This window comes from Zootoca vivipara, chromosome 4 (genome assembly GCF_965207765.1).
Source record: "Zootoca vivipara chromosome 4, rZooViv2.hap1.1, whole genome shotgun sequence".
Classification (NCBI taxonomy): Eukaryota; Metazoa; Chordata; class Lepidosauria; order Squamata; family Lacertidae; genus Zootoca; species Zootoca vivipara.
In genome coordinates, this window is record NC_142587.1 from 25,547,185 (window position 1) to 25,559,492 (window position 12,308).

The 12,308-nt window shown below is 40.4% G+C and overlaps 1 protein-coding gene across 19 annotated transcripts in view; it reads left to right on the forward strand.

Annotated features, from left to right (window-relative positions):
• Positions 1–12,308, forward strand: part of MCF2L (MCF.2 cell line derived transforming sequence like) — a 116,101-nt gene that overhangs the window by 68,503 nt on the left and 35,290 nt on the right. For 15 of the 19 annotated variants that reach the window (XM_088668579.1, XM_088668573.1, XM_060273388.2 and 12 more), the window contains one exon: positions 8,825–8,915. In XM_088668579.1, coding sequence (XP_088524705.1) covers positions 8,825–8,915 — 91 coding nt within the window. Of the gene's footprint in view, positions 1–8,078; positions 8,699–8,824; positions 8,916–12,308 lie in introns of those variants that run through there. The other 4 variants (XM_088668584.1, XM_088668585.1, XM_088668586.1 and 1 more) reach the window with 3 other exon arrangements.

The following is a 12,308-nucleotide window of genomic DNA, read 5'->3' on the forward strand; positions in this document are numbered from 1 at the left end:
AAAGCAAAGGTGGTTAGCCTGCAACCCACAGACCAGATGTGGAATAGCAAGCTGCGAGAAGTGGCCCACCGGCCCTGAAATGTTATCTCCTGATCCACTCCATCCAGTTTTTTAGAGCAATCTCTAAAAGAACAGAGTACCGTATAAGACGACTGGGCGTATAAGACAACCCCCAACTTTCCCAGTTAATATATAGAGTTTGGGATATACTCGCCGTATAAGAAATATGACCCGGCGTATAGGACAACCCCCAACTTTTGTGAAGATTTTCCTGGGTTAAAAAGTAGTCTTATACGCGTACTTTACCTTCTGATCTCAGGAAGAACCTATGGCTCATGGTAGAGCATCTATTTTGCATGTAGAAGATATCGGGTTCAAACATCAGCAGACCAGGGGATGTTTCTTGCTTGAAATCCCAGGGAGCTGCTGCCATTCTGTGCAGATACTACTGAGACAGATGAACCAATAGTCTGATTTGTAATAAGGCAGCTTCCTCTAACCATCCAATGCCATTCTGTTGACAGTGCTGGGAAAAGCAGCGTGGTGAAGGTGACAGGCTATGTTTGGGGAGCCTGGGAACTTCCTTCTTGGAGAGATCCTTCATTTTATCCAAACCTATTTGCATTAATATAGCTATGGATCCTAGCTCCTACTACCAAGCAGGCCTCCTATCTGTAAGCCATGTGTGAGGTTTACGCAGCTTCCTTTCTCCCTGGGAGTCCCTTTCCTTATTATTCTCTGTTCATCATCCAATCAGGATGCTGTGAGTTTAGGAGGAACTACATCATTATAAGTAACAACACACAACAGCAGCTCTGGGTGAAATTCCATGATCAGAAATAATAAAAGAGAAGAGAGTTCAAGAGGTGAAATGTTGAAGGCACACAGTTCCAACAACAAAGAAAAGTGGGAGACACCTAAGGAAACTGCTGTGGCTGCATAAGGAGCTTACAGATGAGCTAAGATGTTAGAAGTGCATCTATAAGAAATGGAAGAAAGAAGAAATCATGAAGGAAGAGTATGCACTAGTAGCCAAAGTTGGAGGGAGAAGGTCTGGTGGGCCAAAGCTCAGAATGAGCTCAGACTTGCAAGAAAGGTTAAATATAATTTTAAAAAATGTATATTTGGCTATACTGTATTTGAAGCAAGAGGAAGAACAAGCAAGCAGTAGGTCCTCTGCATGGAGAAGAGGGAGATGATATTGGGTGACAGAGATGACTTTCGGGCTCCCTTGCAACTCTACAATTCTGTGATTCTGTGATCCAACCTCCCTTCATAAAATGTGATTGCATGTGCTATAGCTTACATCCTGCATGATGCTGAGCATTTTTCCACCCTTGCTCCACATCATTGGCTCTTGCTGACAGGGAAACATGGCTGCAGCATCTGGATGCATGAAGCTCATGTGCATCTCTGTTAATTAAGCTGAGATTTCGACCATCTGTACTCAACCACTACTAGGACATGGGCTCAGTTGTGCTGTGTAGGATGTGGGGTGGAATTTGTCATAGGGCTTCCATTTTTGATGGCTAGGAATCTGTCAATTACTCTTTCTCTCGGCTGCTCATTTTCCCATTCCTAATTTCATTTTTCCACATTGCTATATCAGAGAGCGCACACCCCATATTTATGCAAGTACTTTTCCCTACCAGTACAGTCGTACCTTGGTTGTCAAACGGAATCCGTTCTGGAAGTCCATTTGACTTCGGAAAACATTCAACAACCAAGGCGCAGCTTCCAATTGGCTGCAGAAGTTTCCTGCAGCCAATTGGAAGCCGCGGAAGCCCCTTCAGACGTTCGGCTTCCAAGGAACGTTCACAAACCAGAACACTCACTTCCGGGTTTGTGGCATTCAGGAGCCAAAGCATTCAAGTAACAAAGCATTCAGGATCCAATGTATGATTGTATGCATTTTTTGTTATTTTCAGAAACTATTATTTGGTTGGAGAACTGCATATAGCTCAATTCAGAGAAGTGCGAATTTTGAAGGATAGCTGCATTGTGTTCCATGCACAGGGTTTTCTTTTTACAATCAAGCGATGTATACATTTTATGAAGTAAATAAATAAATTAATTGTTTCTGGAAGTGGGAATTATGTAGGTTTGCATTCAAATGCAAGCTGAACAAAGTTTATCCCGCATCCCTGTGAGTGGCACCCAGTATTTTTGTTCATTTACCATTCTTCCCTGATTTTCTCGATGTTGTGAGCTTTTTCAATATTTTTTGATTCAGTTTTTGCAAGAACCACTAGAGGCTGCTACAGAATGGTGAATATCCTTACAATTTCCCTAGCAATTCTTTTTTTTTAAATTGCTGTCTCTTCTTTTTCATGCATGTTGGCATCCATCTGTCTCAGGAGACAATGTTGAATGTTCTAGTAATACTGTGAAAAACATTGAGATTTATTCATTTTTAATTCTACAGGGCAGTTTAGGAGTTATCCGTAGGATTTAGAGGAGTCTTTTTGTCCTTGGGAATGGATTATAAAAAGTAGATGGTGTTCATATTACTATTACAGTATCGTAAGAGTCATTAGGAATAGTTTGCTTAACTTGTTCCAGTCAGACTAAGAAAAATGTTACTATAAAATAGCATATTTTTATTTTTAAAATCTACACAAGAAGGTAAGGCATCATATGATTACGTGTCATGTACAACTTGTTGTTGTTGTTGTTGTTTAGTCGTTTAGTCGTGTCTGACTCTTCGTGACCCCATGGACCATAGCACGCCAGGCACTCCTGTCTTCCACTGCCTCCCGCAGTTTGGTCAAACTCATGTTGGTAGCTTCAAGAACACTGTCCAACCATCTCGTCCTCTGTCGTCCCCTTCTCCCTGTGCCTTCAATCTTTCCCAACATCAGGGTATTTTCCAGGGAGTTTTCTCTTCTCATGAGGTGACCAAAGTATTGGAGCCTCAGCTTCACGATCTGTCCTTCCAGTGAGCACTCAGGGCTGATTTCCTTCAGAATGGATAGGTTTGATCTTCTTGCAGTCCATGGGACTCTCAAGAGTCTCCTCCAGCACCAGAATTCAAAAGCATCAATTCTTCGGCGATCAGCCTTCTTTATGGTCCAGCTCTCACTTCCATACATCACTACTGGGAAAACCATAGCTTTAACTATACGGACCTTTGTCGGCAAGGTGATGTCTCTGCTTTTTAAGATGCTGTCTAGCTTTGTCATTGCTTTTCTCCCAAGAAGCAGGCGTCTTTTAATTTCGAAATTAAAAGACGAAATTAAAAGACAACTTGTGGTAGTCGTGACAAATATAGCCTCAATTCAAGAATTATTGCTTGCAGTAAATAACATTTTCTGCTGACTTGACTAGATGACATGCTCCTTCAATAACAAGCAGGGTCACTTCTGCATGTGGCCACTTACAATGCAACAAATCATACCATTTCCCCTATAACTATCTCAATGAATAATTGTCATAAATAATAATTTATTGTAACTAGAAATGTTGTTCCTTTGGTCTGATCTAAAGCAGGCATAGGCAACCTCTGCCCGCCAGAAGTTTTGGGACTACAACTCCCATGATCCCTAGCTAACAGGACTAGTGGTCGGGGATGATAGGAATTGTAGTCCCAAAATATCTGGCGGGCCGAGGTTGCCTATGCCTGCTTTAGATCAGACCTAATCTAAAGGTACATTCTGATCTAAAGGTACATTTGCCCAGACATTTTGTGGATATTTGAATATTTTACATCTCCCTGCTTTCGCTCTCCAACTCAGAATCTGCCTCTGGCTATGATTCCGTGCTTACTTAATATGTGAATGAGTTCAATTAAACTCACTGGAGGAAACTGTAAGATTGTACTCTTATGGAAAGCAGCTGGAGGAGGAGGAGAGGTCAGAGGGCGAAGAAAGAGTTGTGGGTGGAGGGTAGAGTCTTTCCCCAGCTTCTGGACCCCTTGGGAAACACAACAAACCTGGTGTGCCTGGAATTGGAGAGTGCAGCTGAATGGGACACAACTGTGGGCAGCCTGAGGAAGTGCCATCCTTCTTGGTCCTGCCCATAAAAATCAAGTTTAGAGAGAGAGGACACTAGGGTGATGTACTCGGTTTCCAGAAACTCTTCTCAATGCGAGACTTTTCTGGGTGGGCTGAGTTTGTCTGGACCCTGGGTGAAAACCCGGAGGCTGAGTGGGAGGGTGCGTCAGAAGGAAAATGAATTGATATTGAGATGATAGATAGATAGATAGATAGATAGATAGATAGATAGATAGATAGATAGATAGATAGATAGATAGATAGATGTAACTTTGTATTAATGCAACTTATTTTATGTAACTGTGTAAGTATCAGCATCAGGTACTTTCTAATAAATACTGTATATAGAAACCATTGAACGTGACATTAGGCAGGCAGATATTTATTTGCTTCAACCGTATTGACAACAGCTTAAGAGCAAAATCTTTTTTTAGATTTGGATGATTGTACAGTACATTACTTTTTGCATGCTATGCAATGTGAAAAATTTCTATAGCCTGTTCAGTGACTAATTTTTATTTTATTTTATTATCACGGTCATTTATAAACAGCTGTGTCCTCGGACATGTAAGCCTTCAGCTGACCTCAGTGACAATAGCACAGGAGCAGAATATGGCTTCAAGATATTGTTGTTCTCTGTCTAAACAGCTAAAACTCAGGTTATTTTTATACCAAGATGGCATTCTTACTTACTAGAAGAGAATGACTCACGCTGTTTGCTTTTAGGGTATGCTGTGCTGACGTAGATTTGAACTGAAAGTTCTAGTACGTGACACAATTGGTATCTTGGTTGGAGATTTGTTATATAATAAAATAAGATATAAGAGGCTGTTAGTAGCAAAAATGAACAGAACACAGAGTTGTGGTATAGAATATAGGTTTAAATGAGCATGGGTCATTTTTAATAAAACTCTCAGACCATCTTAGGAAACTGGCTTATAGGCAGGACATTGGCCCACCTATCTCAGTGCTGTATTGCCTACACCAGAGTTTCCAAGACTTGGGTCTCCAACTGTTTTTGGACAACTGTTCCAGGGATGATGGGAGTTGTAGCCCCAAAACAGCTGGAGACCCAAGTTTGGGAAAGCCTGGTCTACTCAGTTTGTTGGACTACACAAGATATTGTTGGACTACAACTCTCATAACCCTCAGGCAGCATAGGATGATTGATGTTTTAATCCAGGAACATCTAGATGGCCACAGGTTTTCCAGGTTGAACCACACCGACTGGCAGTGGCCCGCTAGTTTTCCTTAGCCATACCTGAAAGGATTCAACCTGGAAAATTAAGAGATGGTGCTAATGTTACATTTCAAAATATTTTCCCCTTCTTTTTTGTTTAAAAAGCAAAAAAGAGTCTCAAGTTGGATATTGCAAAATATCTCAGTAGCAACCTTAGTGATTAGAGATACTATACTTTGTATTTTTTTTCTAATTTCAAATGTAGCTGCCTAAATCTTTCTGGATGCTACTCATGGGACAAAGCTACACTCTCAAATAGTCAATCTCATTTAACTGGTGAGTAAATACTAAGGCAGCACAGCTATATTTGCGCAGGTAGATTAAAATGTAACTTCAACGGAGCAGAAATATAGGAAAGTATTTTATTTCGTTGAGTTCTACTATACGGTATTTTGCTGGAAGTGTGTTTTGAGCTAGGTGTACATTCGTGAACTCGCACTGCTAGTGTTTGCGATTCCTAATGTGAAGGTTGCTACTCAGCCACGATCACCCATAGGGTGGAGGCTGCTTGCAGTAGAGAGCAGTGTTGGATAAAATAGTCTTACATAATATTCTGTAAGAAGAAATATTTTTATTTAAAGGTGCCTTCATTGACCTTTTGTTAAACACACACACACACACACACACAGAGAGAGAGAGAGAGAGAGAGAGAGAGAGAGAGAGAGAGAGAGAGAGCGCTTGGCGAGATTAAAGAATCATCTGCAGTTATAGGAGATAAAATTCTTTTTAAAGGCAGGAATGAAGGAGAAAGCATACTCATACCAGAAGAAATACTTAACGCATGATTTATATAGCATTTACCACTACCCATCCCTTCAAGGATGCAGTGATCTTCAAAATGACTAACAGATTATTCCTTCCACTCACCCTTTGGGAAAGTTGCTTGTTAAAATCCCATGCATTATAAACTCCCACCCCTTCCCCTAGGTGCATGAGGTCATTTGACTGTCTTCTCAATAAAAGGTCAAATGATATGATGTCTGTGGTATTGTTTGAGATGTAGGAAGCGTTTCAAGACACCAAAACTGCTCAAGAGATTTTTTTTGCTGTTTCCATCACAAAATATAGTACGGTATGGGGCTTATTTGAATATTTGCAAATTCATGTGTTTATTTTTTTGTCTATCCGCCCTGCTTTTTATTGCCTCACTTATCCTTATTGCTTTATTTACATTGATATTAATGTTTAGTAGCTTTGCAGTAACACAGTGTATCTCAAACGTGGGTCTTCAGCTGTTTTCGGACTACAGTTCCACCATCCATGATCACTGCTCTTGCTAGCCAAGGATGATGGGGGTTGTAGTCCAAAAACAGCTGGAGACCCAAGTTTGGGATAACGAATCTCTTCACATGCAAGACAGGGAGAGCATAGCCATTGTGGCCTGCAGCTGCTGATAGCCTTGTCATCAAGAATTTGTCTAATCTTCTGTGAGCAAATTCTATAGTGCAACTTTGTGCAGGGCAAAGTATCTTCTTTTTTTCTGTCCTAAATCTTCTTACATTCAACTTCACTGTATGGCCTGAGTTCTACTATTAGGAAAAAGGGAGAAAGACTTTCTGTCACAATGCGTATTATTCCACAGCTCTGCCATGTCCCCCTTTACTTGCCTTTTTTTAAACTAAGAAGCCCAAATATTGCAACCTTTACTTGTTTTTTTGGGGGGGGATTCTGATCAAGGGCTTGAAGCAACTTCCCAAACAGTCCCTTAAAAACTGAATGGCGCATAACGTTGAGAGGAGGAAAAATCGATAACTGGGTGGGTTGCGAAATGGAATGGGGTGACTAAAAAGAGGTAAAGGAAGCAACGGTTTTAAAAGGGCTCGGAAGAACTATCTTACTGTCTTGTAGTCACTTCCTGGTTCACATTGAAAATCTGTTTTGAAATGTCCCCAGAGAGGGAACAGAAAGTGACCCATGGATTTGACATAACTTAGGGTGGTCTGTTCCCAGATACTAATGGGGTCTAAGTGATTCCTGAACATTCTGGAATTTTCTTGGCACCTAAGGGTGGCAAGCTCTTAATGGTTCTTCAGAGTTTGCCCATGTTTAGCATTAACCAGCCCAGTGTAAATGCTAACACACAGTAATCTATAGTTGCTGCTTATTCTTTCTTTTCTTTGGGGCATTGTTTAGGTACAATATTCTGAATCTCAGCTACATCTAATGCTCAAACCCATGACCCTGAGATTAAGAGTCTCACACTCTTCCGACTGAGCTATCTCATGTAGTCAAAGCTACATCTAATGCTTTAGTTCTTAATGTTATTGGAAAGATTTGACAAAATGTTACTAATCACAGTAGCACATGGGTATTATGGCAGGTTAGAAATGTAAATAAATGATGGTGTTCAGCACAGAATTATGCCCTTGGAAAATTGCAGATGGGATAACAGAGTGAATTAAAGCCCTTGATGCTTATATAGAATTGTGTTAGTGAAAAGTCCTAATGTATTTGACTTGGAATCGTCTTAATACAAAATGCTGTTTTAGAAAGTAGCATTTACATATATGGCCAATTCAGTCACATTCTTGTCACCATGTGAAATGCTATAAGCGAAAACAAATACGATGTCTATTTCTGCAATCGGGAATATGCAGGGATCCTTGCACATATCTCTGTCCATTGCTATTATTAATATAATCCATGGTTTTGTTTACAGTAATGTAATGGGGATTGATATATATAATCTGCTCAAACATATGCAAAAACACATAGAAATTGAAGTCATGCTGGCTTATAGTTGCCTGTCATTCCCATTACGTTGTAATTGGCTAGCAGTCAGCTGCCAGCGTTACACAACTGGTTTGTATGTGAAAGTACAAAACAGGAGTGGAGCTCTTTATTTATACTCTGTGACTGTAACACATGCAGCTGAACAGAGCAAGAAAACAATGATTCTCCTCCCAGACGGATGCCAGCTTGTGTGCTGCCACAGAAACTCCTGTTTCAGAAACTGCCTCTTTCTTCACCTTTCTGATAAATGACGTGGGGAAAATTCTGCCTTGGTTTACATAATTCCTCGAAGAGCAGCTCACGGAAATGCAGAAGACTAGAGAAATCTCAGGTGCCTTAGGATTAAAGTAATGCCTGGAATCTGGAACCTAAGAGCTTGCATTTCAAGGGATGGAAACCTATATATTGATGGAATAAAACCAGTGTACCGGCAAGAAAATGTTAAGAGGAAGGAAAATATTTTTTCCCCTTCTGGAGTGACCCTTACTTAAAGGATGGATTATCACTGTACTGCAGAAAACAGCAAGATAGATTCTGAAAGAATGAAGTGGAAGCATATTTGCATATCAAATTAATAAAGCCTTGCTACCTGTGGAGAAGGGTAATTGATGTTTTGACCAGCTGAAGCTATGTGTAATCCATTTGGGAATGTCTCATTCTTGTAATGGTTATGCATGTTGCTTTCGAGTTTCATCGGCATATTGATTTCAGCATACTGATAACTTAGTGTCTGGTAGGAAAAGGTTCATTCCTGACGGTAAAATAATTTCTTGAGAATTTCAACCACTTGTATCATTTCCCATAATTGCTTCTTCCTTTTCTTTTCTCTTGTGCCCCCCCCCCCTTGTGCCCCCATTAGTTCACAAGATGCTGGAATTGGATTTATACTTGTCATAGACCGCAGGCAAGACAAATGGACTTCAGTGCAAGCCTCTATCCTGCGAATTGCGGTGAGCTGTTATGCAACTAAGTCTTTCGACTCTCTTAACAATCGTACACAAATTTCATTCAAAAGGGTTTTTTATTTTATTTTCCAAAGTATTTGCATGTTATCCCTTTGTCAGGCAGCTTTATATAATGATTGTCTGCTTCATTATGTGCAGTGGTTTACCATGCTATATATGGCATACCAATAGAGGCAGAAATGATCTGTACCAATAGAAAAATATGGAATACACTAAAAATGGGATGCTTGTAGAACCTGCTGCTTTATGATGTGGTGATCGAGTGAATCCAGTCCTTTAGGGTTATGCTGATTTAAGGAGGGTGGGCTTCAAACGGTCTCATGATTTTTAACTGTGTATGTATAGGGAAGTTGGGGGAAGGGCTATTTTGTGATGCCCACAGGACCACTTGCTTCTAACAATGTAGCTCAAAGAAATGACAAATTAGCAGGTTTCAGTTAAAGCACAATTGGTATTTCACATGAAAACCTTGAAGTGTTGCTATTGTAACATTTATTAGCTAGGCGTGTAGTTCATATCGAATAACACAAAACAGTAAATGGATTGATAAGCATTTACTTTATTATATTATATACACAGTCAACCAGAAGGCTTTTTAGAATTCTCTGTGTAAAGCAACAACCTTCTGGCTCTAAAATATACTGGTCACGTTTTCTCTTTTTGTTCTCAACACCTAAGAAAGACAACACCAAAATAAGTAAACACAGAATACGTTACCATAATAGTAAAATATTCCATTGCCAAGACTCAATGTCATGTGTTAAAAGTATATCATAATCTAAAACAGTAAATGATTTCTACTTTCCTAGAGGCAATTTGACAAACCATTTGCAGTTAATACAAAAGTGTGATTAAATGTGTGTTCATAAGGCCACATTGTTGTTCCTGGAAGCAAAAAAAAGCCAATACATATAAAAGCTAGTGTCACTTCTCATTTTGGCAAGGCAGAGCCTACTTCCTCAAGGCTTCCCCTATTTGATAACCAACCAGTGATTCCCCCCCCCTTAAATACCTGAAAGGGGTGTTACTTCTACAGTAGAGGGGGATTTTTAGATACTAGCTTGAACTTTTCAATCACCTGTTTATAGAAAGCACCTTGGATCCACAACTTAATATAGTTAACAAGCCTGAGCTGGCCAATCCCTTGGGGATTTCCTTTTGCATCAACAAAGCCACCAAGGTTGCCACAGGGTATGCCCATTTTTGGTTGTGATTCCAACATTGTGAAGACAGAGACCACAGCTGTCAAGTATGCAGTGCAGTGCCAACAGCATGGTTTATGAAGTATTGTCCTGTAGCATTATTTTGTGGACAGGTGGGCATCTGGTTGTTTGGGTCTGCCCAGCTTCTGAGCAAATTGTTGAAGTCCCCACCTCCAAGAAGATACTGATCCTTCACTTTCTTTGAGCATCCAAGCTCATCTAATGTTTATTCTTCAGAAGGGAGTTGGAGATTCATCCCTGAATTTGAAACAAAACAAACACAGCTTACATTATTGAAAGCACCTTATTGTATACTACAGTGGGTGGATCTCATGTGGCCACCTGCTTCTCCACCTTTCACAGCTGCTAGTGTTGTTGCTGCTGCTGCCTGCTGCTGCTGCAGTCCTCCTTAGCTTCTTGCATCAAGCATCTCTTTGCTGCTGTAGATATGTTTAGGCTCATTGAAAGAAGGGACTTGTGTTAACAGATGGAGCCAATAGTTTGCAGTCTACCTGGATGGTCCCTGTGACTGAATGCTTGTAGCAGAAAGTCCAAATGCCACTTATTGTGTTCTTTCACTCCTGCTAAATTTGTGCTTACCTTATCAGAACTTCTAGGGTTCATCAGTTGAGAGGAACCAGTTATGTTATATTGCATTAATATTATAAATAAGTTTGTGTTGCCTTTGAAGAAGTCACAATTTCCTAGAGAATCTGATGTATGACGATCACTTTTTTGGTTAAGCTTCCGCAAGGAAAGAAAGTGCTGGGATGTTTGACCAACAGTGCTAATGGGAGGAGTGTTTATAGTGTCTGTCCACAGCCTCCAGTACCTGTCTCCTCTTCAATAAGTGCTGGGAGCTTATTTGTGGCTTATTTCCCAAATGGCTCTCCTATCGTGCTCTGTGCTTGCTTACCATGTGTTGTCTTCCAAGAAGTCTGCCAGATTCCTTTCCTTTGGTGATGGTGGTGGGGATTCTGGATGGTCAGTGATGGTGTACTGCCCCATACCCCAGTGTTTTCCAACCTTGGTCTCTGGATAATGTTGAACTATAACTCCCCATCATCCCAAGACAGCTTGACCCAATGTTCAAGAATGATGGGAGTTGTAGTCCCACCTTAACTGGGGACACAAGGTTAAAAGAACACTGTCATTCTGTTCTGGGAATATACATTGTGGGAAGGAGATGGTTGGTCTTTGTGAACTTAGTTCTCTCATCTAATGTTGCTTATTATTGTATCATTTTTTAAGGTAATGGTAGTAGCTGGTTGACTTTTTAGAACTTTAGGAACTAGCAAATTGGATACCATACAAGAGAGATGCCAACATGGTGCCTCCAGCTCCCATTATCCCTAACTATTGTCCCGACTGTCTGGGGCTGGTGGGAATCGGAGTCCAACAACGTCAGGAGGGCAACACATTGGCTGCCTCTGCAGTACAGCTCCTTGGGGGCAATATAACTTGATGAACCGAGAAATATCCAGCTGTGAAGAAAATTGAGAGTGTGTCCTTCCAATTGGCAGTGCTTCCTGTATTTATTTTGGAACTCATCCGTTCATTATTTGCCCAGCATCTTTGTGTGACATGACAATGTCCATAGCATGCCAATGCATTATGTATTGGAAACATGAACCATGAGTTTTTTGTAGTTCAGAAGGCAGCTATTTGGTTTCTACTTTCTGCCTGCAACAAAGTTTTAAGTGCTTAGGGATTTAGCGAGCAGAAGGAAAGGCAATCCTATAGGCAGGAGGAGCAGTGCTTAGTGAGCAAACCTAACACAGTAGCTTGTTGCCTGGGGTGAAACATTGGGACAGAATCCCAGAAGCTTTACGCAGGTCTAAATGTGGAATCTATCTGGGTTGGGTTGGTCTGGAGGTGAAGTTGAGTGGAAATATAGAGAGGCAAGGTCCAGGTCAATATCTGTCTGTTCACTTAAGGTATTGTATACAGCTTACAAATTGTTCGATGTTATATTATGTTTTTATATGTGTTGGAAGCCGCCCAGAATGGCTAGGGCAGAACAGCCAGATAGGTAGGGTATAAATAATGGAATTATTATTGTTAATGTTAATGTTATTGTTATTATTTTTTATCATCATCATTAATATTATTACAAAAGACTTTAGAAGAAGAAAAACAGCTTTGTCACCTGGATTTAAAGCAAGGTGTGTGTGTG